This window comes from Siphateles boraxobius, unplaced genomic scaffold (assembly GCF_051911475.1).
Source record: "Siphateles boraxobius isolate OS27281-9 unplaced genomic scaffold, OSU_SipBor_1 8, whole genome shotgun sequence".
In the NCBI taxonomy this organism is placed as follows: Eukaryota; Metazoa; Chordata; class Actinopteri; order Cypriniformes; family Leuciscidae; genus Siphateles; species Siphateles boraxobius.
The window spans coordinates 32383137-32409158 of record NW_027509208.1 but is presented as its reverse complement, the minus strand read 5'-3'; the positions used below and the strand labels follow the sequence as shown (position 1 = coordinate 32409158).

At 45.9% G+C, this 26022-nt stretch overlaps 1 protein-coding gene across 4 annotated transcripts in view; it reads right to left on the bottom strand.

Annotated features, from left to right (window-relative positions):
• Window positions 1–26022, bottom strand: part of scara5 (scavenger receptor class A, member 5 (putative)) — a 168106-nt gene that overhangs the window by 53526 nt on the left and 88558 nt on the right. For all 4 annotated transcript variants that reach the window (XM_077219657.1, XM_077219658.1, XM_077219660.1 and 1 more), the window contains exon 4: window positions 1759–1944. In XM_077219657.1, the coding sequence (XP_077075772.1) occupies window positions 1759–1944 (186 nt within the window). The remainder of the gene's footprint in view (window positions 1–1758; window positions 1945–26022) is intronic.

Genomic DNA, 26022 nt, shown 5'->3' with positions numbered 1-26022 from the left:
ACCTTCGTGAAGGCGCGAGGAGACAGGGCTAGCCCGAATGGGAGAACGGCGCACTGATATGCACGCCCCTTGACAGCAAACCGTAGGTACGGTCTGAGTCGAAGGAGAACGTAGACATAAAAGTAGGCGTCCTTCAGGTCGATCGCTGCAAACCAATCCTGTGGCCGCACACATTCGAAAATGCGTTTGGCCAGGAGCATCTTGAACGGCAGCCCGTGAAGGGGGTGGTTCAGATGCGCAGGTCCAGGATTGGTTGTAACCCACCAGATTTCTCCGGGACAATGAAGTAGGGGCTGTAAAAACCGGACCTCATTTCGGCTGGACGGAGAGTCTCGATCGTACCCTTCGCCAGTAGGGTAGCAACCTCCGCTCTCATGATAGGGGCATTGCCAACGACCATAGTGGAGCGGACTCCCCTGAAGCGGGGAGGAGACCGTGCGAACTGAATCGCGTAGCCGAGCCTGATGGCAGGGCCGTCGGGGCAGAATAAGCCTCAGTCTGCTCGTGGGCGATTGAGAACTGTTGGGCAAAGCCCTCAACCGCAACGCCGAAGAGGCTGACCTGGGGTATGGGGGTGTCGAGCAGAGGGGTCTGCCCAACATCCTGCACGTCGGACAGGTTCAGCGACAGAATGGTCGATATCACCTGACCCAGAGAGTGTGCGGCCACTTTCGTCGCTAGCAAGGTCAGGGGCGGCGTGCAGCTCATTAAAGAGACCCGGGTCATTCCTGCCCTCGTGCATGTCCGTGAGCATCTGGGTCTGGTAGACCAGCAGAATGGCCATGGCATGCAGTGAGGCAGCTGCCTGTCCTGTGGCGCTATAGGATTTCGCCACAAGTGTAGACGAAAAAGTACAGGCTTCGGACGGGTGCTTAGGATCGTGCCAAGTTGTAGTTCACTGAATTTTGGTGAATAAGAGGACCCGTTTTATTTTGATGCACATATTTGTACATTAGCAGCAGGAATGTAGGACAATATGGATGTGAAAGCAGTTATAATTAACCTATGTGACAATAAAATTTGTTTTGGTTAAAATCAACAAATAATCGTGATAATTAATCGTGATCTCAATATTGATAAAAATAATCGTGATTATCATTTTGGCCATAATCGTGCAGCCCTATACACAATAATAATCTTTTACATTGTAATCCTTTTATTTTTAATATTTGGCTGGTCTGTGTGCTGCTGCGCGTCCCTGTGTGTGTAATAAGCAGAGTGTATGCGCATGTTGTACCCACCTATAGGCGCACATTACTAACACGCTCTTTAAGTCACAAGAAAAATTGTATTTAAAATATTGCATCATTGACTTTAGACCAGGTTTCAGTAGGTTAATGGCACAGTCTATTTCAGTTGCCTCAAAATAGCAATGCAACAACAATGCCTAAAAACCTTGTTTTCAGACCAGCACGCCCATGGGCACACAAATGGGTGCAAATGCATTTGCTATTCAAAAATGTGGCGCAGGACATGAAAATGATAACTGCATCGGGCTGAAACTAGCAAAAAACACTCACGTCGTGCCTGGTGCTGCATTGTGCCGGGTGTATGATACGGCCCTTAATTTTTATCATACTTTGTAATTTCTATATATCAATATAAAATAAGAATATGGTGTCACTTCCTCTACAAAATTAATGAAAAAAATATGCAAGTTCATTGATGGGTAATAATATGGTTATTAAAAATGTGTTTGACTACCATGTAGGTATAAATAGCTTTCTAGACTCTTGTGCTTTGCATTTTGGCGGTTACCTAGCTGTTGCAGCTGTTCGCTATGATTATGGAAGAGGCTCTCAAGCTTCCAGATGTTCTCCAGAATGTCGCTTTGGGAGGGGAGTTGGCTAAGAGATCTCTGCAAGGTCTCAGTGTGCTCTCCCAGACGAGTCACATTCTCCAGCAGTGCTTCCTCCCTTTGTGAAGATGCATGGGATTTTGATACTGGAAAGGGATAAATGTTGAAAAAAGGTTATTTTAAAATGACCGGTTACAAATCCCACACTGCACAATCTCCAATTATCTGGCCACCGGAATGGTGTTCTCCATCGGTAGCCATTTGGATAGCTGCATCCAAACTTATACATGACTTGCACTAAACTAAGCTAACTGCTTTGACACTATGTTCAATAACTGAGAACAGAGGATGAATTTCCCCCTGGGGTCGACTTACTGAAGTTTAGTCAATAAACTCTAGTGCAAGCCATAATGTGCCAGCCAATCACCTCATGTACCTCTTGGCATGAAATGATAGGTCCTCTGCTTGTAATTGACAGCAAATCGTTAACATTTAAATAGTCTTTTTCAGTGGTAGCTGTGAACAGGTCTCACTGCAGCTTTTATTGACACTGACACCAACGTTATCCTCTATAGTACCTAAATCTAGATCTGCTTGCTTGCTCAATGCAGTCTATTTACATGTTTGCAGTAGCTCTTTATTTTCACTGCAGCAGCAGCAAACTAGTTTGCAAGACCACATTCCCAGATGGCAAGGTGACATTGATATTTGTTCAGTTTTGATCCAAATCAAAAGAGATTGACATTTCAATGTTTAAAGTATGTTGGATCAGCATTGACATTTATAAAAGTCGATAGCACACATTGGTGGAGACAGGGAAATTGAACTAAGAGTTGTTTGTAGTTGATGACTAGAAGATCATGCAGGTATGTATCTCTGCAGAACATTACTGGATGTTTCCCAATCAGTGGAGCATTTTCATCCGCTTTACCCAATTTGCTCTAATCCACTTGGTTCAGGGGTGGGCCTTCATGATTTTAGCAAGTCGGTTGAAAAACATCCATTGTAGTTTGAAGATGCCCACTGCTTGGTAAACGGCCATTTTGGTTTTGCATGTGTACTTTTTTGCCATTTGGTAAGTTTATTTATATAGCACATTTCATACACTATGGTAATTCGAGGTGCTTTACACATAAAAAAATTACAATAATCACAAAATAAAAGCAATGGAAATTAAAACAGTTATGAAAGGAATTAAAAGAGATATAAAGATGATACAGTTATAAATGAAGTAAAAGAGTAAAAAGATGATGTATAGATAAACTTCTCATCTAGCCAGTGGCCAACACCAGTGTACCATATTTTTTTTACAGCTGCTTGTTTTACTGTGAGATTTTCCCGTGTTGATTGTATTGTGTCTGTGGTGTTCTTTTAGCACGCCTAAGTAATTTATTGGACGTCTCCAATGGATCAGACTTTTCCCTAAAATTGGACAGGAAGAGCTCTAGGAAAGGAATCGATCCATTCGATCCAGGGAGATCGCTGGAGACAGGGAGAACGCTGGGGACAAGGAGATTGCTGGAGACAGGGAGATCGTTGGAGACAGAGGGGAAGAGTCCACATACATCAAACGATGTCAGACGTAGAGCTGGGGTGTGGTGAGTGCATTTATAGTGGCAGTGAAGCGTCAGATCCGCCCTGGCTCCCTGAAGCGTCTCATCCCCTGGCCCCATTAAGCGTCACATCCGCCCTGGCACCCTGATGCGTCGCATCCGCCCTGGCCCCCTGGAGCGTCGGATCCGCCCTGGCCCCTTGAAGCGTCGCATCCACCCTGGCCCCCTGAACCGTCGGAGACTACTCCACCCTGGCCCACTGAACCGTCGGCGACTGCTCCGCCCTGGCCCCCTGCACTAACTGCGTCTCCAGTTTTTCCCCCTCTCCACGGACCTGGCCCTCCAGCCCGCCCTATTGTCTGTCTCCGCTCTGCTATGTTACGTCACCAGCTGGAGTGCCTTTGAGAGCCACCAGAGGGCCCTCCACATCAGACTATTGTCATTCCCTCACAAACTACATCTCCCATAATTCTCTGCCTGGAGTTATCAGCACTCATTGTTTTCAGCTGTGTCTCATTACTTTGTTTAACTCACCCTACAATAGCCTGGTTTTCACATTCATTCCCTGCAAAGTCTTGTTTAGTGTTTCTAATGCAACATACATTAAACAAAAAACAGCCAGCAAAAACAGGTAATCCGCGATCGATTTCGTCCTTTTTTTATGAATGAGATTCCAAATCTCCCGAACACGGTTAGCTGGTTCCTTTTAAGGTAAAAACCCACCATCTAGTTCCTGTTTGGTGACGTGGTCTAACGTGCTGCGAGGTCACAAGAAAGATCTCGCGATGATGGGGATTGAGTTCAAGGACACACACAGAAGGGGAAATACAGTTCTTCATGTTAAGGGTAAGAAATACCTGGTTGAGTTTCTGCATTATAGTGTTCAGATGTTGTATGTGTTCATCTAATGATCGTGAATAGATAATAATGTCATCTATGTATACAAAACAGAATTTGCCTCTTATTTCTACCAGGACCTTCTCCATAAGCCTCTGGAAGGTGGCTGCGGCATTCCTAAGCCCATACGGCATGTTGCAGAATTGGAATAGCCCCTGGTTGGTGATGAATGCTGTTTACTCTTTACTCCCCTCCTCCATATCCACCTGCCAGTATCCTGATTGCAAATCCAATGTACTGAACCAGGTGGCACCATCCATGGATTCTAAAATGTCACGAATAAGCAGCATTGGATAAGTGTTAAATATGGTCTTGCTGTTAAGCCTCCTATAGTCCATGCAGAACCTGTAGGAACCGTCAGGTTGGGGGACGAGGAGTATGGGGGATGACCATGGAGAGAAGGAGGGTTCAATGATGCGGTCTCTTAGCATTTGGTCTACCTGTTCATCAATGATATTTTTGAAGGGTGAGACCCTGTATGCCCTAGATTTAATCGGCATTTCATCAGATAGAATGATCTTATGTTGTTCCACAGATGTTTTACCTAGGACATTGGACGTGATACAAGGCCAGGTAGCCATCAGTTTCTGTAACTCCTTTTGATTGTCGAAGTCCCAGGCTGGATCAACCTTAGGGTTCTGAGAAGTGATCGATAGTTCCCAGGTTGAAGGTAAGATGTAGTAGAGACTCAAGGTGGCAGAAGGGAATATATTTTCCCCAACCTTTGTGGTAGACAGCCCAGGGATAATCAGAGAAGTTAGGAAAGGGTAGTATATATAACCTCTCTCCATTTTAAGGCCATATCTGCCTTGGCCAACATCCACGATGGTTTCGGCTGCTCTAAGGAAGTCCAAGCTAACTATAATAGGAAAAGCCAGATGGGCATCTTTCATATGTGTCCACTCTGCATACTTTATCATACCACTTATAACTGACTGTAGGAGCCAGGTATGGGTTCTTAAACACTCCCCTTTTGGTTGCTCACGGGTTTTAGTCACATGGTGTGGCTGCTGATAGTAAATTAGGATATCACCTGTTCACGTGGAAAAAGAGGAAGAGAGAGGGGGTGATGGGGGAAGGCCTAATTTTTGCTGACGCGGTTCACTGTTTGTTATATTTATTGATATTTTCGCTCTATGGAACTGATCACCTGTACAGCCTACCCGCAAAATAAACCATCAAAACGCAACAATTGGAATCCTGGAATTATGATTATGAATCCTGGCAGACAGTTTTTCCCTTCTCAGCCTCTCGGCGTCTGCATTTTATTTTTTGGATAGATGCCTATATTTGTCAGCAAAAAACTATCGGCAACAATGGAACGGAGCCACGTCCAAGCAACTTTGTTAAGACAGACAGGAGAAACTGGAACCGGTCTGTGAGCCATACTATCTCCACGGCTTCAACAGCGGCCATCCCAACAGAATCGCTTCGTAATAGCGACATGTAACCTCTGCTTTGTATCTACTGTGTATCGCTTGTTGGAGCACAGTTTGAATCGTTTACTGCCATGAGGCGAAGTGTTTTGTTTGTGTAGGGAGACCGCTGTTCAGTGTTGCGTTCGGAGGCTTGGAAAATTGGAAGTGTGTGATTTGGCTTATCAAGTTGGATATCTATTGTGCTTTGCATGCTACGGCTGTGGCTATGGATGTTGCTGGATTCACACTGGAAACATATTGTGACGCTCATTGTTTTATGTTTTAAAGAATGAGTAGATCAAGTGCTGGTGCAAATTATGGCAAATCTAAAATGGATTAAAAAAAAATCACTCTCACTGAAAAAGGTCTAGCGAGCAAAATTGAGACGATCCAGAAGGAGCGTCAAAAGGAAGTTAATAAAATAAAGACTGTGATATTGTCTCTCAAGGAGCTCATGAAAGATAATGAAAATGCTTTAAAGGTTAAGCAACAGTTGGATATGTTGGAGCAGTTGTCTGAAAAATGCTATTGATTTGCACACGTCTCTGATGCATTTAATTCAATCTGCTGAACAAGAAAGACAAAATAACTGGTTCACAAGCATCAGTAAAACAAATCAAGGATTTATTAAGGATGGCAAGGTATGGCTTTCAGAAATCAGTCAACATCCAAGCAGACATCCTTCAGAGCTACCTCATAATGAAGAAAGGCCACATGAAGCTCGGTCAGAGGAAAAAGGAGAAGTTAACAACAGTCAAGAATCTGAATCTCATCAAAATCCTCAACATGACGGCCAGGATGAAATATTACCAAGTGACAGTATATTGAATCAAGGCAGCCGAAACTCAAAATCCATTATCTCTACGACTTCATCTGCACGTATCAGAGAAGAGGCTGAAGTCGCTGCTTTGCTTGCACGTCAAAGGTTGTTCAAAGAAAAACATGCTCTTGAGGAACAGGAAGAAAGAATAAGAAAAAGGAAAGAACAACTTCAGCTTGAAGCCGATATAGCTGCATCAATCGCGAAAATGGCTGTCTTAGGAGCCTCTGGATCTGGTGTACTGCGATCACGGCGTGTTGCTTCACGGCGATCAGATGGAATGATGTCCTATATTTAGAAAAATGAAAGAAAAATTTAAGCTCTTAATGTTGATGCAGAGACTTTTGTACCACCTAAACCTGAAAAGTTTGGAAAGGGAAAATCATTACCTAACAATACTGATTCCAACTTAAGAAGAACAAGGCTTAAACGAGAGCAAGCAGATAACGCCCTTCATCTCCAACAGGGGGCCTCAGAGCTAATGAGAACACAACATACAACCCCAAATGCAGCAGCTCCTCAAGTATCTCATCACAGTCATGTCCATACATCTCCTTCCATGAATGGCAACAATGATCACAATCCACTGTTGTCTATAATGGAGAAACAAAATGAGATAACTTTAATGCTGGCGAAGCAACAAGGCTTTTCATCATTGCCTAAGAGAGACCTCTAAATATCTGATGGCAATCCATTACAGTAGCATGCGTTCATCCGATCCTTTGAACAGGTTATTGAGGGAAGAACTGATAATGCTGAAGCTTGTTTGCATTTCCTGGGTCAATACACCAGGGGGCAACCAAGAGAGCTTGCCATAAGCTGTCAACACAGGACTGATGGAACCGGATATGTAAAGGCTAAAACCCTACTGTTTGAACACTTTGGAAATGAGTATATGATAGCGTCTGCATACTTGGAAAAGGTGACTTCATGGCAATTAATTAAGTCAGAAGATGGAAAGGCTTTACAGGCATACAGTCTCTTCTTGCGTGGATGTTGCAATGCCATGGATGAGGTTAACCGTCTGTGTGAATTAAACACTCCTGCCAATATGCTTGCTGTGATAAAGAAACTGCCCTACAAATTGAAAGACAAGTGGCGAACAGTAGCATGTGATATTCAGGAAAGACACCGCCGAAGAGATATGTTCAGTGATATTGTGGTTCCCTATCTGTCACATGCCTGTCCTGTCTTGTGTTGCACATGGGTGTTTTGTTATTGTGGGCCATGTGCTCTTGTCCTTGTCTGATCCCTCCCCCTCGTTACCTGATTATTGTTTGAGTTCTTCCACCTGTCCCCTCTTGATTTGTTCCCTTCTTAAGTCTCCTCTTGTTTGCAGTCTTTGTCGGATCGTTGTCTAATGTTTCCTGTTCCCTGTGATCCTCCTGTAAGTTTCATGTTCTGTTTTTGTTTTATATGTATTAGTTATGTTTTCCCCCTCGTGTGTTTTGTTTTGTGTTTATGTTTTCTTTTGTAAATAAATATAATTTCTCCTGCACTTGAGTCCTCACACTTTTTTCCTTACCTGTTCCGTGACATAACGATCCGACCTAATGAGGACTCAGCGGAGAAGAGGGGCCATGCCAGGGACTGTTCACGCTCCGTTTGCCCAGCGAGAGACTGTTCACGTCACGTCTGCCCAGCGAGAGACTGTTCACGTCACGTCTGCCCAGCGAGAGACTGTTCACGTCACGTCTGCCCAGCGAGAGACTGTTCACGTCACGTCTGCCCAGCGAGAGACTGTTCACGTCACGTCTGCCCAGCGAGAGACTGTTCACGTCACGTCTGCCCAGCGAGAGACTGTTCACGTCACGTCTGCCCAGCGAGAGACTGTTCACGTCACGTCTGCCCAGCGAGAGACAGTGCACGCTCTGTCTGCCCAGTCAGAGACTGAGCACGTCCAGTCTGCCCAGTCAGAGACTGAGCACGTCCAGTCTGCCCAGTCAGAGACTGAGCACGTCCAGTCTGCCCAGTCAGAGACTGAGCACGTCCAGTCTGCCCAGTCAGAGACTGAGCACGTCCAGTCTGCCCAGTCAGAGACTGAGCACGTCCAGTCTGCCCAGTCAGAGACAGATCCGGAAATGCCCATTTGTGTGGCCGCCAAGGCACTTACGGACTACCTGGAGCGTCTGGCTCGGATCCTGGACATGCCCGTGTCTGCTGTTCCAGATCCGGAGCCAGTGTCTCCTGTTTCAGAGCCGGAGCCAGTGTCTGCGGTTCCAGAGCCAGAGGCAGAGCCAATGCCTGTTCTGGAGCCGGAGACAGAGCCAGTGCCCGTTCCAGAGCCGGAGGCAGAGCCAATGCCTGTTCCAGAGCCAGAGGCAGAGCCAGTGCCCGTTCCAGAGCCGGAGACCGAGCCGGTGACTGTTGTTCCTGAGCCGGAGGCAGAGCCAAGGCCTGTTCCAGAGCTGGAGCCAATGTCTGTTCCAGAGCCAGCGCCTGTTCCAGCGCCAGAGCCAGTGTTTGTTTCTTTGTTTGTGTTTGTTCTTGTGACTGTTACAGTTCTTGAGCCGGTGTCTGCTGTTCCTGAGCCGATGTCTGCTGTTCCTGAGCCGGTCTCTGCTGTTCCTGAGCCGGTCTCTGCTGTTCCTGAGCCTGAGCCACCGTCGTGGCCACCCGAGGGGTCTTCACCGCCCTGGCCGCCCGATGGGGGGTCTTCACCGCCCTGGCCGCCCGATGGGTCGTCTGCTTCGCCCTGGCCGCCCGATGGGTCGTCTGCTTCGCCCTGGCCGCCCGATGGGTCGTCTGCTTCGCCCTGGCCGCCCGATGGGTCGTCTGCTTCGCCCTGGCCGCCCGATGGGTCGTCTGCTTCGCCCTGGCCACCCGATGGGTCGTCTGCTTTGCCCTGGCCGCCCGATGGACTGAGATTCAGTTCAGATCACGCCCGCCTCGCTTCAGAGGGGCTCTGCCCACAGTGGTGGGCCCCGAGCAGGCTCTGGTTATGGAACAGGAGGTGAAGACCATGCTTGGCTGGACAGTGAACGGGCCACTTGGTGGAGAGTATTGTGATGGACCTGAGTGTCAGTCTGTTACCATCAACAGAATATCTGCTGTTACACTAGAAGAGCTCTGGAAACATCAGTTCAAGGCAGACTTTCCAGAATGCAGTCAGGATGAACAGCCAGGGCTGTCAAGAGAAGACTGTAAGTTTCTGGAAATGGCTAATAAAACTGTGAAACTTGTGGATGGCCATTACAGCATTGCTTTACCTCTGAAGTACAGAAGCATGAGCATGCCTAACAATCGCAGGATTGCAGAACAACGTGCCCTTAACCTGAAGAGGAGGTGCATCAGGGATGCTGCATTTTACCAAGACTACACAGTCTCCATGATAAACCTCATGCAGAAAGAGTGCCTGCTACAGATCTGGAACGTATTGACGGCAAGGTTTGATATATTCCACACCATGGAGTATACCATCCCAAGAAAGGAAAAATCAGGGTTGTCTTTGATTGTGGAACCTCATTTCAAGGTGCATCACTCAATGCACTGCTCCTACACGTCCTGATCTAACAAGTAATTTGGGTGATGTCCTAACCAGTTTCAGGAAGGAGCCTGTTGTACTGATGGCTGACATTGAGGCTATGTTTCATCAGGTATGAGTGCCTGAGGAAGATGCAGACCTGTTGAGATTTCTCTGGTGGCCAACTACTGCTCGATTACATAATTTTGCGGACGCAAGTGAGAAGGGATATGGTACTGTTACCTATCTGCTGCTGCAGAATAACTGCTTTCAGACACACAGCACATTCATAATGGGAAAATCAAGAGTGTCAACTTTAAGACCTGTTACGATCCCTCGCATGGAGCTGACAGCAGCTGTTGTAGCAGCTCGAATGGATAAACTGTGGAGAAAGGAGTTAAGACTGCAACTTCCCCACTCTGTTTTTTGAGACAGACAGTACTTCGGTACTGAAATACATCAAGAATGAAACTTCAAGGTTTCGTACATTTGTTGCAAACAGAGTCTCCGAAATTGTCAAGGTTTCTGACGCATCTCAATGGAGATTTGTGAATACTGCACATAATCCAGCGGACGTGGCCTCCAGAGGGATGAGGGCCGAGCCATTTCTAAAGAATGAAGTGTGCGCATCTGGTCCTTCATTTCTTATGCAGCCAGAACAAGATTGGCCAGTCAACCCAGACAACTTGCAGGAACTGCCGGATGTAGACCATGAGATCAAGGTAGCAGCTGCTATTGAAGTGTGTGCAGACCAAGGTGAAGACGATGCCGTGACATGTTTGATTAATCACACCTCATCTTGGACATGTCTCACAAGAGTGATGGGTTAGATCCTAAGGCTCAAGGGTTTGATTATGAGTCTAAGGAAGAAGAAAGAAAATACTGCATGTCCTACTCAGTCTGCGTCAGATGCAATTCAAAAGGAAGGTGAGGTCCACAGTGAGCTGCAAAATTTCAAAACCAAGCTCTGTCACGGTTATCTCTCAGTGGGAGAGATTAAGGAAGCTGAGATGCAGGTAATAAGATTCTGTCAGAGAAGAAGGTTCTCAGAAGAGTTCTCAAGCCTCCAAAGGGGAGAGTGTGTGAAAAGAGACAGTCACATATACAAGCTGCATATACAAGTACAATCCTGTACTGGATGATGGTGTATTGAGAGTTGGAGGACGACTTAGTAAGGCTGTCATGTCCGAAGAGTCCAAGCATCCTGCCATACTAGCTAAAGATCTTCATATTACTGACCTCATTCTGTGACACATTCATCAAGAGATTGGTCATGGAGGCAGGAATCACATGTTGTCCAGATTACATCAGAGATACTGGATTCCTGGTGTTAGTGATTCCATAAGAAAGATCTTGTCGAAGTGTGTGGTCTGTCGTCGGCTACATGGAACCTCAGGTCAACAAACAAATGGCAGACTTGCCTGAAGACAGAGTTTCTTCAGAAGAACCTCCATTCAGTTTTCATCTGTCCGATGAAAACCGCATATGTCCATTTTGCAGATTTTGAGATTTTTCGATGGATAGAATGTCCAGGTTCATTTCCGTATACAGTATGCTTCACATTATCTAAATGACCAATGAAAAGTTGTGAAATCATGTTATCTGATTTTCACTTATATCCATTTGGTGTCAAGTTTCATCTTAAGCGTCTCTGGAAGTACAGCATTGGATAGCCGAATAACACTGTGATGTAAAGTATCAGCAAAAGTTTGTTTTTGACAACTGTTCTCAAGTTTATTATATATTCACAAAATTACGGTAGGACTGTGCAAACAAAGTATCAGTCTAGCACTGCCATGTCAGTGTATTGATTCATTGTCGCTTCATAGTTTGCAAGAGATATTCAATAAACTGAGCGTATTTAATAAACTGAGACGTAGGCTATTTAATAAACTGAGCGTATTTAATAAACTGAGACTTAGGCTATTTAATAAACTGAGCGTAGCCTATTCATCTGTCAATATGAAACGCGACTTGGAAATTCTAATTAATGATCGGAAGAACGCGTATCGACCACCGTTACTGTAAAATATGCACGTATGTCCATTTAAACTCGATTTTGGTCAAATGTGGATTATATCATTACACTTGCAAGAATATGGTTACATTTAAAGATGCCGTACCAAGTATGCAATGCTACGTTCAACTGCTTTTGAAATTACGTCGTTTTTTTCACATCCTGAAAAGTAACCGTTTTGGACATACGTGAGTTTCATCGGGCAGCGACGATATATATATATATATATATATATATATATATATTTTGTCCTTGCATTCTTTCTTGTGGCTCAGTGACACACCTGTGTGAAAGGCTCATTATGCAGCTCATTATGTGGCTCATTATGCAGGCCATATTTTCTTCTCAGGTGTGAATCAGTGTATTCACGCCCCCTTGCATATTGCCTTTCCAAACAAAAAATTTGTCTTACAAAATTTAAGTCAATGTATTGTTTTATGTGAATGATTAGGTAGGATGATTTTCAGATCATTTTGAAGCAAAAACTCTAGGCGACAACATCCATTAGTCAAAAGTCTTGTGGACATATATTTAGTATGTGTTTTGTGGCCGTATTTCAGAAACTTTAATATTTTGTTTTTTCAAGAACCATGCATAAACAATATTCTCTCAAAAATACAAACATTTACATATATGTTGCTCACATATTATGGCAGCCCTGTTTGTGCTAAATAGTGTAATTACACCTTTGCCATTAATATGTTTATAAGCAACTGAAAAAAGCACAAATGTCAGGGCGTGTCAAAACATCTCAAGGACCCCAAAAACACCTTAGACCGTAGAGGGTTAAAGGGGATCAAGTGGATCTTCAACCCTCCAACTGGATCACATCATGGAGGAGCATGGGAGAGGTTGATTCGCTCCATCAGGAAAATCCTCAACTCCACTTTGAGGACCAACGTCTGGATGAGGAAGGACTCCACGCAGTGCTTTGTGAAGTGGAGTCAATTCTCAAAAGTAGACCTATTACTAAAGAATCTACAGATCCCTATTACTAAAGAATCTACAGATTCGAATGACTTAGAAGCATTGAGACCTAACCACCTTCTTCTTAAGGCCAAACCATGCTTACCACCTGGCCTGTTTCAGAAGGAGGACGTCTATGCACGACGGAGATGGAAGCAGCTTCAGTACATGTCTGATCTGTTTTGGAAACGATGGACTAAGGAGTACCTACCACAACTACAAGCGCAACTTCATCCATGGGGACATAGTACTCATAGTGGATGATTCTGCATCTCGTAATTACTGGATCACTGGTAAAATCACTGAAGCAGTTCCCGACAGGAGGGGGCTTGTGCGACAAGTCTGGATTAAAACTCCAACCAGCTGTGTATGTAGGCCTGTCACCAAGATTTGCCTTCTTCAGGAATCATCAGACTTGTAATCTAACTTTGAGACTTACAAATGGACATAATCATATATGATGGTTGATAGATGAACATTTGTCGCAATGGACTATGAGTGTATGACCATGTATATTCCTGCATGTGTAATGAATATGTAATTATTACTGTGTATTAACTGTAATAATTAGGGGACGGAATGTAGGAGCCAGGTATGGGTTCTTAAACACTCCCCTTTTGGTTGCTCACAAATTTTAGTCACATGGTGTGGGTGCTGATAGTAAATTAGGATATCACCTGTTCACGTGGAGAGGAAGAGATAGGGGGTGATGGGGGAAAGCCTAATTTATGCTGATGCGGTTCACACTGTTTGTTATATTTATTGATATTTTCGCTGTATGGAACTGATCACCTGTACAGCCTACCATCAAATAAACCATCAGAACGCAACAATCGGAATCCTGGAATTATTAGTCAATCAGCACGTCTGGCAGACAGTTTTTCCCTACTCAGCCTTTCGCCGTCTACATTTTAGTTTTTAGATAAACGCCTATACTGACTGTTTCCTGAAGCATAGCCTGGTAAACTTTTCCATCAGCCGTAATGAATCTTTGATAGGAAACTGGCGTGCCTGATGAAGCCTCTCCTCCGAGCTGTCTCCACAGGTTCTCCTGCATCAGGGTATAAGTACTCCCTGTATCCAATACCGCCTTCACTTCTTTACCTCTTACCTTTACAGATACCAAGAGAAGGGAGGTCATTGAGTGGGGTTTCGCAATGCAAAGTAATGCCAGATTTTTGGAGGTATTACGTTCACTTGGTTTTCTATTGGCTTTTTCTCTACCATTCTGACTGTCCACCTTCTGCCAGTAATCAATCGCCCCCATACAGTCTTTCTTCACTATAGAGCCCACTTTCACCAGCTGTTCCACAGTTTTCACTATCCCTTTCAAGCAGCCCTCGACCCTGGGGTTGATGCTGTTGAGGATTTAGCTCACCATCTCTTCCTCTGCAATTTCAGGCTTCCACTTGAGGCAGAGGGCCTGGTAATCATAGGCAAAATATCTCAGGCATTGAAGTGGCTGCTGAACCTCAGCTTGTCTTCCATTTCTGTGAGGTCATCATCTGGTAGTAACGCAGCTATAAATGCCTGTTTAAAAGATTGCCAATCTGTTACCTTGTTCTTCTGAGTCTTCCACCAGCTCAGACCAGGTCCTTTAAGAACCGTGCTCAGGGTGCCGACAAGCTCCACACTGGGAAGGGGCCTGATGTCTAGATAGTTTTCGCACTGTTCGATGAAGTTGTGCACATTCAAAGTCTCACAGGACTCACCAAGAGTAGGAAACTCCAGACGAATCGGGGGGCCGCCTGCCGAAGGACGAGATTCTGAGAACAACTGGAAGGTTAGGCACATTAGGAAGAGGAGTACTTACATGGGGTAATATCATAAGAAGCATTGGCTGTCTTGGATGGGGGGAATTTAAATCTACATGCAGGAATAGGAGTTCTAAAATCATGAACAGAGTATATAGAGGTAGCTGAAGTGTAGAACTGCAATCTAGAGATAAAAGGGTACTAGTGAATCACAGCTTTTCATTTGACTCTCCTATCTTGCATCTCTTCTCAGGAAATGATCAGCTATAGCTCTCTCCATATTTTTCCAGTGATCTGTGGAAATTATCTTCCAAGTCTGCTAAGCCAGTATCCACTGCCTCAAAGAAATTTGTTTCACGATTGAGATAACTTTCAACTGATTGTTTAAAGGGAACATATCATGCTTTTAAATCGTTCCTTTTTACATATAAATCATACATTTGTGGTCTATATAAAGCGGAACTGCAATGCTTGGGTCTGAATTCCTCATCGTTGGTGCAGATGCCGACTTGGCTCTGTGCCAATAGGTGTTTCAATGCGGTCCGGTGCCTGTTCCTGAGCTGTGTAGGGATTAGTGCTTGTGCTATCCTTAGCTCGTTTGAGCTGGGCCGGGTTTTCCCACGCGGCGGGGGTTTTATTGTTCCCCATACGTAATGTCGAGAGACCGACTCGATAAGGGAACGTCTCTGGTTACTCACGTAACCGTAGTTCCCTGAGAGGAGGGAACGAGACATTACGTAACCTGCCATGTGGGAAAGATTTACAGTCTCCTTACTCTCGTTCAGCTAAGATTCTGAGGTTTTTTGGGGGGACCACCATTGGCTATTTGCAAGCAAAAGAGTTATTCAATCAGACTTCATAACTCGAGGAAAATGGATTTCCCCATACGTAATGTCTCGTTCCCTCCTCTCAGGGAACTACTGTTACGTGAGTAACTAGAGACGTTTTTGTTTCATCTCTGTTTTGCTTTACGGGTGTGAGAAGGACAGTGAGTGAAATCCAATCAGCTTTGGTGCCCATTCTGACTTCCATCATTGTAATTGTTTCATGATTTTCTGGTTTATTAATTTAAATGTTATTGTTTTTTTTATTATTTAGCGTCTTTGTTGAATGTTGATACAAGTGTGGTAATTTCTTTCGTTTCAGGAGCCGAGGCTTCAAGGCAGGCCGCTAGTAGGCCCTCACGTGCGGTGGTGGAGGGTTTTGTCATGGAGTGCTGTGCGTTCATGCTTGACTTTATTGGAGTGCGTGTGTTGATACCTGTGCACAGGGTGGTAAGAGTGATGGTAGGAGCCTTGTGCTCACTAAAATAGTAAATCTGCCATTGTAAGCTTCGGTCTCCTTTTTGCTCTCTTGAGAATTGTGAATGTTGAATGTGATCCAGTTTTTTAAATGGTTTTTTTTTAAGATTGTTGTGACTACTAAAATAAAGCTTTTGTATTTTTCGTATCCACGTCTCTGGCCCTCCTTTTGGAAAATCACGCTCCTGCGTGTCCCTATGTAGGTGGTTAAATTCACTAGTATACATATTTCCCTGGTTAAACAGGGTGGCGTAGTCTTGCACATGTAGAGGTAGTTTACTCCTCTTAAGGTCCCGCTACACGCAGTACCTGCTTGATTTTATGTTATAAAAGTGGTTTGTGTGTTAATGCTTTAATAACAAATAATTTATCAGGGCCGGGAAGCGCAAAGAAGACGACATGCACTACTTTTGACGACGTCCACTCACTTTAACCTCCTCACCCACAGGTTCCACTGGATAGATTTACTTTTTTTTGAAGGAAATCGATAAAACCCTACACCTTTTGCTGTATATCTGGCGGCGCAACCCCAAACACAACACGTTTTAGTCATCGTTTCAACTTTGATCAACAACAATGATTTTAACTATGTAACTGTTTATGACAATGACAAAACGGCAAAATTCTGTAAAAAAATACAAACATTTACCTACAAATTTACATTTTTTTTCTTACAGTGCAGAGAAGGGCGAAATACAGCAGCCAGGAGAAATCAATTAAAAGAAATGTGCTAAACATACAATTTTATAAGTCAATATTATTATATAAAAGCTTCCCCTTATGTGGCCACACTACAGTGAATTGAAATTCAAACCTGTATGAATTTATTTGTTCAGCTGAATTGTGGGGCACCATTGACTTCCATAGTATCGCCCCCGAATGCCGAATTTGGGAATTGCCACTTTAGTACATTGGGGCAATTATATATAATTAAAAAGACAATTTCCTCAGAATCTATCAATAACCCATCGTGTATAGAGCAGTTCTTTGAATCACTTAACATTCCGTCCTTAAATATGAAAGACAGGGTTGTTGTGGAACAGCCACTAATGATTAGTGAAATAAATCAAGCAATATTCAATGTGCAATGTTCAAAGTCCCCAGGTTCAGATGGTGTTACAACCGAGTTTTACAAATCTTTTAGTGATCATATTTCATTATTGCTTTTAGAGGTTTTTAATGAATCACTTTAGAAAGGCTGTTTACCACCAATATTTTATCAGGCAAACATTTCCTTAATACACAGGATAGATAAAGACTCTTTAGACCTTAGTTCGTACAGACCTATCAGTCTTCTTGATGTTGATAACAAAATACTGGCCAAGGGTTTGGCCACTCGTCTCGAAAAAGTTCTTCCATCTGTGATCTCCACAGATCAAACAGGATTCATCAGAAATCGCCTCCTATTTTTTAATATTAGAAGATTATTAAATATTGTTTCCACACCTGCTCCCAATCCCACTCAGGCCGAGGTACATACATAGGATTTGTTTCTATAATTAACTTCTATTCAAACAAACAATAATAACTCAAGTTATTTTTAATTAAATCGCTCTACGAGACAGGATTGCCCTCTTTCACCCCTGCTACTTGCTTTAGCAATAGAACCCTTAGCAATTTCTCTATGTGAGTCTACAGCCTATACTGGGATAACGAGAGGAAGAAAAGACACAAAGTATCATTATATGCTGATGACCTGTTAGTTTACATCTCTAACCCCTTACAATCAGTGCCAACCATTATGTCAATCTGAGATCATTTTGGGAAAGTCTCAGGATATAAGATACATTTTTCTAAGAGTGTTATATTGCCGATCAACCCTAAGGCCCAATTTGAAAGACTTTCCTGTTAGGGCTGGGACGGTTACCGCATTACCGCAATACCGCGGTCACGTGACTCCCACCGCGGGTCTGAGCTCGTCACCATCATCACCGCAAAAATAAAATAAAAATAATAACCTTGGCCTGCACATGTGTGCACGTTGTGTCTAATGACATGGATTCATTGATTCTAATGACATGGATTATGTCTAATGATATAGTGGCTTACATGGATTCAAGGTTTTCTAAACAAAACTTATCATCAAAAGATGGAGCAAATCCGATCTTTCACGAGTTGAGGAGCGCAATGTTCCATGACACATAATAACATTCCATTCGTATTAGAGATGCGCGGATGGGCTATTATTATTTAATCCGCAACCGCATCACAAAACGTCTCAGGTTACGACTGTAACCTATGTTCCCTGAGAACAGGGAACGAGACAATACGTCAACGACGTTATGGGGAACGCCTCAGGCGTGACAGGTGTCTGAAATCACTATCAAATCACGTCAATCATATTGACCAGCGACAGCCCGTGAATCATTAGCGTGAATGATTAACTTGCGACCTGGAAGTATATAAGGGCGCCTTGCAAACATGACAAATCACCTTATCGTCTGAAGGGACTGTACGGTAGGCAAACCCCGAGGCATGGCAGGGAGACGTATTGTCTCGTTCCCTGTTCTCAGGGAACATAGGTTACAGTCGTAACCTGAGACGTTCCCTTTCGAAGGGAACTCAACAATACGTCAACGACGTTATGGGGAACGATATACCAACGCCGCCAGTGTCTGTGTTTCGAAACACTGAGGAGGCCTGTGAAGGCCTAAGGGCTGATCTAACTGGGAGGCCTCACGAGAGGCCTACGACCGTCTGAGCAGACTCAGGAGGCCGCATGCTCATAGTGACCCCGGTGAGGGGAGCACAAGTTCCGCCTGGTAGGCAAACCAGACTGTAGGCAGGAAAGGTTCCGGGAGGGAACCAGTAGCAAAGAATAAACACTTTAGCGAGCCAGGGCGCAAGCTCGCCTTCAGCAGCTGCCTCCTAAGGCCAGCTGAGACTGATAGCAAGAGGCCACTAGCTTCATAAACCCAGCACCACGGGGAACATTGACAGGGAGGCCTGGATAGGCCTACTACCTGATAACCACAGTATGTGGGGAGCTCACCTTCAGGGAGGCCCGGTGAGGCCTACTACCTGATAACCACAGTATGTGGGAACTCACCTTCAGGGAGGCCTGGTGAGGCCTACTACCTGACCGTTCTCATTCAAGGAGGCCTGGAGGAGCCTACTACCTGATAACCACAGCATCTGGGAACTCACCTTCAGGGAGGCCTGGTGAGGCCTACTACCTGACAGCCAATTATTTGGGAGCTCACATTCAGGGAGGCCCAGAGAGGCCTACTACCTGATAGCCAACGTAAGTAGGAATTCGCCTTCAGGGAGGCCTGAGTGGCCTACCACCTGATAACCACCGGTAGCTTTGAGCCCTGAGTCCGGGTGATAGTATAAGGTGGCCTGCTAAGGCCAGCCAGCTGGGGACTCGATTATCAGGGAGGCCTGGTCGGGCCTACTAGCTAATAGCAAGTCATATTCTGCCATAACGTACACTGTTGGGTGTACTACCATACTACACAAGCATAATTTACTAATGGGCTTCCAGTAGCGCTATAAGGTATGTCCCACAATGTTGGGACTCACCTCCGAGGAGGCCTGTTTAAGGCCTACTACCCATCAGTGAGTCAACTGCCCGAACCACCAAGGCCAACTGCATAAAGTGAGCTGGCCTACAGTGCCCTCTAGGGGGCTGTCCAATCAAGGAGGCCTGCTGAGGCCTACTACCTAATGGCGCAGCCTTCGTTTGCAGAAAAGCTGTTTAGACAGCGCCTACAGCATCCTGGTGCCTAATCACGTTGCCCATGGCAGTGTACTCCGCAAGAAAGCTAGCACCCTTAAAACAAGGGGAGTACAACATACGCCACTCTGCCTCAACGGAGGCCCCAGTTAGTCAGGGGCCTACCATCTAAGCATGGGCGTCAACTCAGGGCAATGCTCTGGCTTCAGGGGAGCGTACTTCGAACCAAAGAAGAAGTGAAGCTTACTTCATACTCGACCCGAGCCATAGTGGTGCTAGGTAGGATAAAACAGAACTGGGAGTGAAGTGCTCAGACCTACCCTGTATCACAGGGGAATACTCACACCTCACCCTGAGGTTACCAGGGTGCGAGCCTGCCAGCGGCTCTAGGGGTGACAGAAATGTATCTGTGCCCAACCTAGGGGAGTGGGGCTTGAATGAAAGCCAAACCACCTACAACCCAGCGCTCGGGCAGTAGCTCAGCGAGGTGAGTGAAGCCTAAACTGGCGGCCTAAATCCGTAGGCCAGTTCTGCACGGCAGGGTCGGGCAGGAAACCCAGTCTTCTTCGTGAAGCGAAAGACGGCCTAACCCTGCTCAGTAAAGACATATATACCACGGAGGCCTATTTGAGGCCTACAATGTCCTTATAAACCATCCTCTGCACCACGCTGCATTACTCTAGTCACCCCAGAATGCAGAGAAGGGGGCGGGCCTTGGCCAAACGACTCCCATGGGAGGAGGCTGTTTATACAGGGATGCTAGAAACCTACATTCACAAAGTGAAGGGTCAGAGGAAGAAATGCTAAATTTTTAGCAGAGCGCCTCTATTATCCCTGGCACAGCCTAGGCCAGCTACAGAGGCGGCCCTGGTGAGGGCCAGCCTGCAAGCATAGATCTATCTGAGGGCTCAGAGGAGCCACACCCTTACTAAAGAATATAGTCTGTATTATTCCATACAAAGGGCTGCAGAATCGCTCAGCCTAATGAAAACCCAAACAGAGCTCAAGGGGCGACATACTCAGGAAGAAGTCAAACGGACCCGTGGGCCGGACATAAGATCTATCTGAAGCTCTAGAGTCAGTCAACACTCTAAGTAAAACAATTTTAAGAGAGAGACCAACCACTCTACCCTGAGGTGGCTAGCAGCCCGAAGGCTAACACAGTTACCGTTCTGGCCACCTAACGGGGAACTTCAGGGCCCTGATAATCCAATAAAGTTCTCTTATTACCTTGACATGACCCCATGACTCTATACAGGGAACGAGGTCTGTAAAGAGAAATATGTTATTTTTTAATCACAAAAAATACTCTTTGAAAAGACCAGCAGCTCACCTGCGGCGTGCAAAGTGAAGACTCGCCAGATAGTTCTTTACAAACCTGGGATCCGCCACTTTACATGGCTGAAAGGGGCGTTTCCACTAACCAAGCCTAGGTGGGCCATCAGAACATAGTTCTCATCATAGGCCCATCCCCAGGCCTGATGTAATGAACACCTGGGGGTCAGAAGAGAGAGGGCAGATTTCGTGACCCTCCGGGGAGGTTATCCATTACCGACGCTGTGTGCGTTTGCGCTGGATAACCTCCCTCAAATCTCTTCTGTTTCGGGAGTCACGCCTCCTCTGCGACCTGCTCCTCAAGGGAGGGGGCGCACGAGAGGCGACACTGGCTCGCTGGCCCTTCCTACGGTCCTCAGACCGTGAGGGGCCAGGCTCTCCCGCCTGCCTGGGTGCGGACGCGGATCTCAGCGGTATACAGGACTTAAATGCTGCTGAGCGCGCCTTCGCCTCCCTAAACTTCCCTACCACCGCCTCTACGGAGGTGCCAAAGAGTTTGGAAGGCGAAACTGGCGAATCGAGGAGAAAGGCTTTTTCTTTCTCCCCGATGCCAGCTAGATTTAGCCACAGATGCCTCTCTTCCATGCCTTCTCGATCTCCATGTGAAGATCAGGAAGGAATGGAAGGCTCACCTGAGCTGGTGGTGTATGGCCGGGGAGAAACCGATCATCGAGCCTACCGCGAGCGGCCTCTCCTCTAATGCGCTGCCAAGGCAACTGCAGCCTACCAGCAGCGCGCTCCATAACATCCACCAGCTCTGCATACACGGGGCAGGATGGCTGAGGGGGTTCAGGATCTTCCTGATCATAAACCTCCTCAACCATGTCCTGCGCGTCCTGAAGAGCAGAAACTGCAGGAACAGCGGTGAGTAATCTTCCCCATCGACCTGCAGTTCGCCCTCGTCAGCCGTCGAATCATCTGAGAGGTTTACAGCCCTCTCGAGGCGATCGACGAGCTCCATTTGGGAACCCCATGATGCAAGTCGCCGCTCGGCCTCGGCACGAGTGGGACCTGCACCATGAGGACCAGACGCTCAGTCCCCTTCACTCAAGAAGAGGGCCAGACGAGAGCGGAGCGTTTTAAGAGAAAAACGCTCGCAGTTTGCACAGAGGGCTCCTTCGAGAACCTCCCGTGCATGCTCTTCTCCCAGGCAAAAAAACGCACAGCTCGTGTCTGTCAGCCGGTGTCAGGAACCTCGGACATGGGTCGGCACACTTACGAAAACAATCTGTCTTTCCTGTGCGTTTCATTCTCTTACCTTTTGCTCGTAACTTTGAGTAGCGTTTCACACAAACAGTCCCTGAAGACGATGAGATGATTTGTCATGTTTGCAAGGCGCCCTTATATACTTCCATGTCGCACGTTAATCATTCACGCTAATGATTCACGGGCTGTCGCCAGTCAATATGATTGATGTAATTTGATAGTGATTTCAGACACCTGTCACGCCTGAGGTGTTCCCCATAACGTCGTTGACGTATTGTTGAGTTCCCTTCGAAAGGGCACTCATCATCTGTCCGCCATCCACCCGCACCAACGTTTTTTGATAAATTTTCGAAACCGCATCCGCGGCACTGACTGTTTTAAGGTCTATGAGCAATGTGAGGCGCTGCTGTCGCGAGGCTAGAAAGCTCTTGGCTGTTCTAGAAAGATCCAATGCAGCAAAGATATTTAAAGACTAAAGTCTCTAGTATATTGGCTATGTTGTATCCCCAGAATATCAGCAGTTCATCAGCAGTGAACTCCGTCTCCGATCGGCGCACAGAGATAAATATATATAAGTAAATAGCCTATAACGCACATCGGCAAACCTGACCTTACCTTACTAGGCTACTGTACACTAAAATGTTATCATTTCGTTTTGAATTTTGTTTAAAAGTAGACATTAAGGCCCAGCCTACGCCGAGTTTCGGTTCATTTGAGACAAGCTCCAGTTCACCCGCAAGAGATCGCACCCGCGCTTCCACGTCCTCCTGATTATATGTCTGCTATTTGCTTCTTATTTCTTAATTCCAGGCAATTAGTTAATGAAACAGTGATTAAAATTAAGGTACAATTAATACAAAAAGAAATTTAATTTAAAGAAAGTCTTTCTACAAAACAAAACTTAATAAAGTGGCCAAAATCGTGTCTGACCCATCTTATGATCCTATCTTACTCATACTGTTCACTCTTCATATAATCGACATAGATTAAATAAAAAATAACACTATATAATGTAAAAATAAATATGGAGTATAATATTTGTAATTAAGACATTTTTTTCGTTTTTTTTCGGATGTAGGTGACAATATTTAACAAAGTCTGTCTACAAAGACTGTAGACTGTGCTGTAGAAACAAAGTCTCTACAGCACAGTTCAAAGACACTCCTTCCTGCTGGTTCAGCTCTCAGTCCACTTTTATCAAACTCTTCCCGATGTGTAAACTCATTCCATTCATAAAGCTCTCTTCCCTGTACAAACTCAGTCCATTTGTCAGCCAGCAGGTCGTGAGTGTTGATACGAGTCCCCGGTCCTTCTCTCTCTCTCTCTCTCTCTCTCTTGCACCAGCCGGTTTATATGCGGTCTCCCCACGCCAATTGCTGCAATCAGACACAGGTGTTCGTCATTTTGCACTTGACCTACTTACTTACCGCTCGGCTCCTCCCTCACTCTCCCGCTGCAAACTCCGCAAAACCACGCCCCCCTCATCACATACCCCAACCGCCCGACTCAGGCCTGGGAGCCATCTGTCTCGGACAGGTCGCAACTGCTGCAGTCTTATCAATTTGGGGACGCACCTGTCCATGACCCAAGTGGAAGCCCAGATACCTAACTTCCACACGCCCAACCGCACATTTCGTTGGGTTGGCCGTGAGCCTGGCTCCTCGCAGCACCCCGAGGACAGCCCGCAAATGCTGTATATGACGCTGCCAATCATTACTATAGATGATAATATCATCCAAGTAAGCAGCGGCATATGCAGCATGCGGCCGCAGAATTCTGTCCATCAGGCGCTGAAAGGTCGCCGGAGCCCCGAACAAGCCGAAAGGAAGAGTGACAAATTGGTGTAATCCAAACGGCGTTGTGAAGGCATTTTTTTTCCTCTGGACATTGGAGTTAAGGGGATCTGCCAATATCCCTTTGTTAAATCCAGTGTCGAATAAAATCGAGCAGTGCCGAGCCGATCAAGCAATTCGTCAACACGAGGCATTGGATACGCGTCGAATTTCGAAACGGCATTCACGTTGCGATAATCCACTCAGAACCGAACCGAGCCGTCGGGTTTTGGAACCAAAACGATCAGGCTTGCCCAGTCACTGTTGGATTACCCCCATGTCCAGCATAGCCTTCAATTCATCCTGAACTACTTTCTTTTTATGTTCAGGTAAGCGATATGGCTGGCTGCGTATTACTATACCCGGCTCAGTCTCAACGTGGTGCTGAATGAGGTTTTTTCGGCAAACTCCGTTTGTAAATTACGAATATCAGTGATTTGGGACGGCGAGAGGTGATCTCCACCAGGGGCCAGAGTGAGTGATTGAGATTTTAAATTCGCTTCTGGACCAAGATCCTCCTCCCCACTCACTACCGTTGCCAACATCACTGATTCCGCCTCATTCCATTTTTTAAGGAGATTGAGGTGGTAAATCTGATGTGCCCCTCCCCTGTCCGTACGAATAACCTCATAGTTGAGATCCCCGACTCGCCGTGTGACCTCAAAGGGTCCTTGCCACTTCGCGAGTAATTTAGAACTGGATGTGGGGAGTAATACAAGTACTTTATCTCCCGGTGCAAATTCCCGTAGTCTAGCCCCCCTGTTGTACAGCCGACTTTGTTTGTCCTGGGCCTGTAACAAATTCTCCATAGAAAGCCGCCCCAATGTGTGGAGTTTTGTTCTCAGGTCCATGACATATTGAATTTCATTTTTGCTATTCTAAGGTCCGTCCTCCCAAGCTTCCCTAAGCACGTCCAGCACCCCACGGGGCTGACGCCCATAATGAAGCTTGAAGGGGGAAAACCACGTGGAGGCTTGGGGGACATGGCGTACAGCGAACAAGAGGGGTTCTAGCCACTTATCCCAATTTTTGGCGTCTTCCTGCACGAAATTCCGAATCATTGATTTCAACGTGCGATTAAAACGTTCCACCAGTCTGTTTGTGGGTGATAGACGCTGGTGCGAATCGATTTAATGCCCAATAATTCGTATATTTCGCAAATAGTACGCGACATAAACTCCGTGTCTTGGGCGGTGAGAATCTCCTTTGGGATTCCCACCCGGGAGATTAATTGAAACAGCGCGCTCGCTACGCTCTTGGCAGAAATATTGCGACGCGCCACTGCTTCTGGGTACCGCGTTGCAAAATCCACTAGGACTAATGCAAAGCGATGCCCTCGTGCGGATCGTTCTAATGGCCCGATGAGGTCCATACCAATTCTCTCAAAGGGGACCTCCATTAAAGGAAGGGGGCACAACGGTGCTTTTGGGTTGGCCGGTGGGTTTACCAACTGACATTCACGACAAGACGCCCACCACTTGCGCACGTTCTCGTGAATGCCCGGCCAAAAAAATCGGTTCATTAGACGATTTAGTGTAGCTGTCTGCCCTAAATGCCCAGCCATCGAATTACAATGAGCCGTCTGGAAAAGCATTTCCGACGACTTTTCGGAACTAATAACTGTGTTGTATCTAGCTTTGTCTGGGCGTCCTGGGTGAACCGATACAACTTGTCTTTTATAATTGCGAAATAAGGATATGAAAGAGGTCGGTCTGGGTGGAGAGGCTGTCCGTCGATTGTGCGGACCTGATCAAATGCATTTTTAAGCGTTTCATCTCGGGACTGCTCCAGAGGAAAGTCATCACGCTCCGAAAGATCCTGTCTTTCAATAGCGTTCCGATCCTCTGGTGCAGGTTCCGATGGTCCCGGTACAGCCTCTCCCATCTGAGCGACCGCTCTCCTCCCCCGCTTCCTTTTAGTCCCAGAAACACCCGCACATAAATGTCCCAACAATACTTTAAACCCCGGCCAATCGGTCCCCAA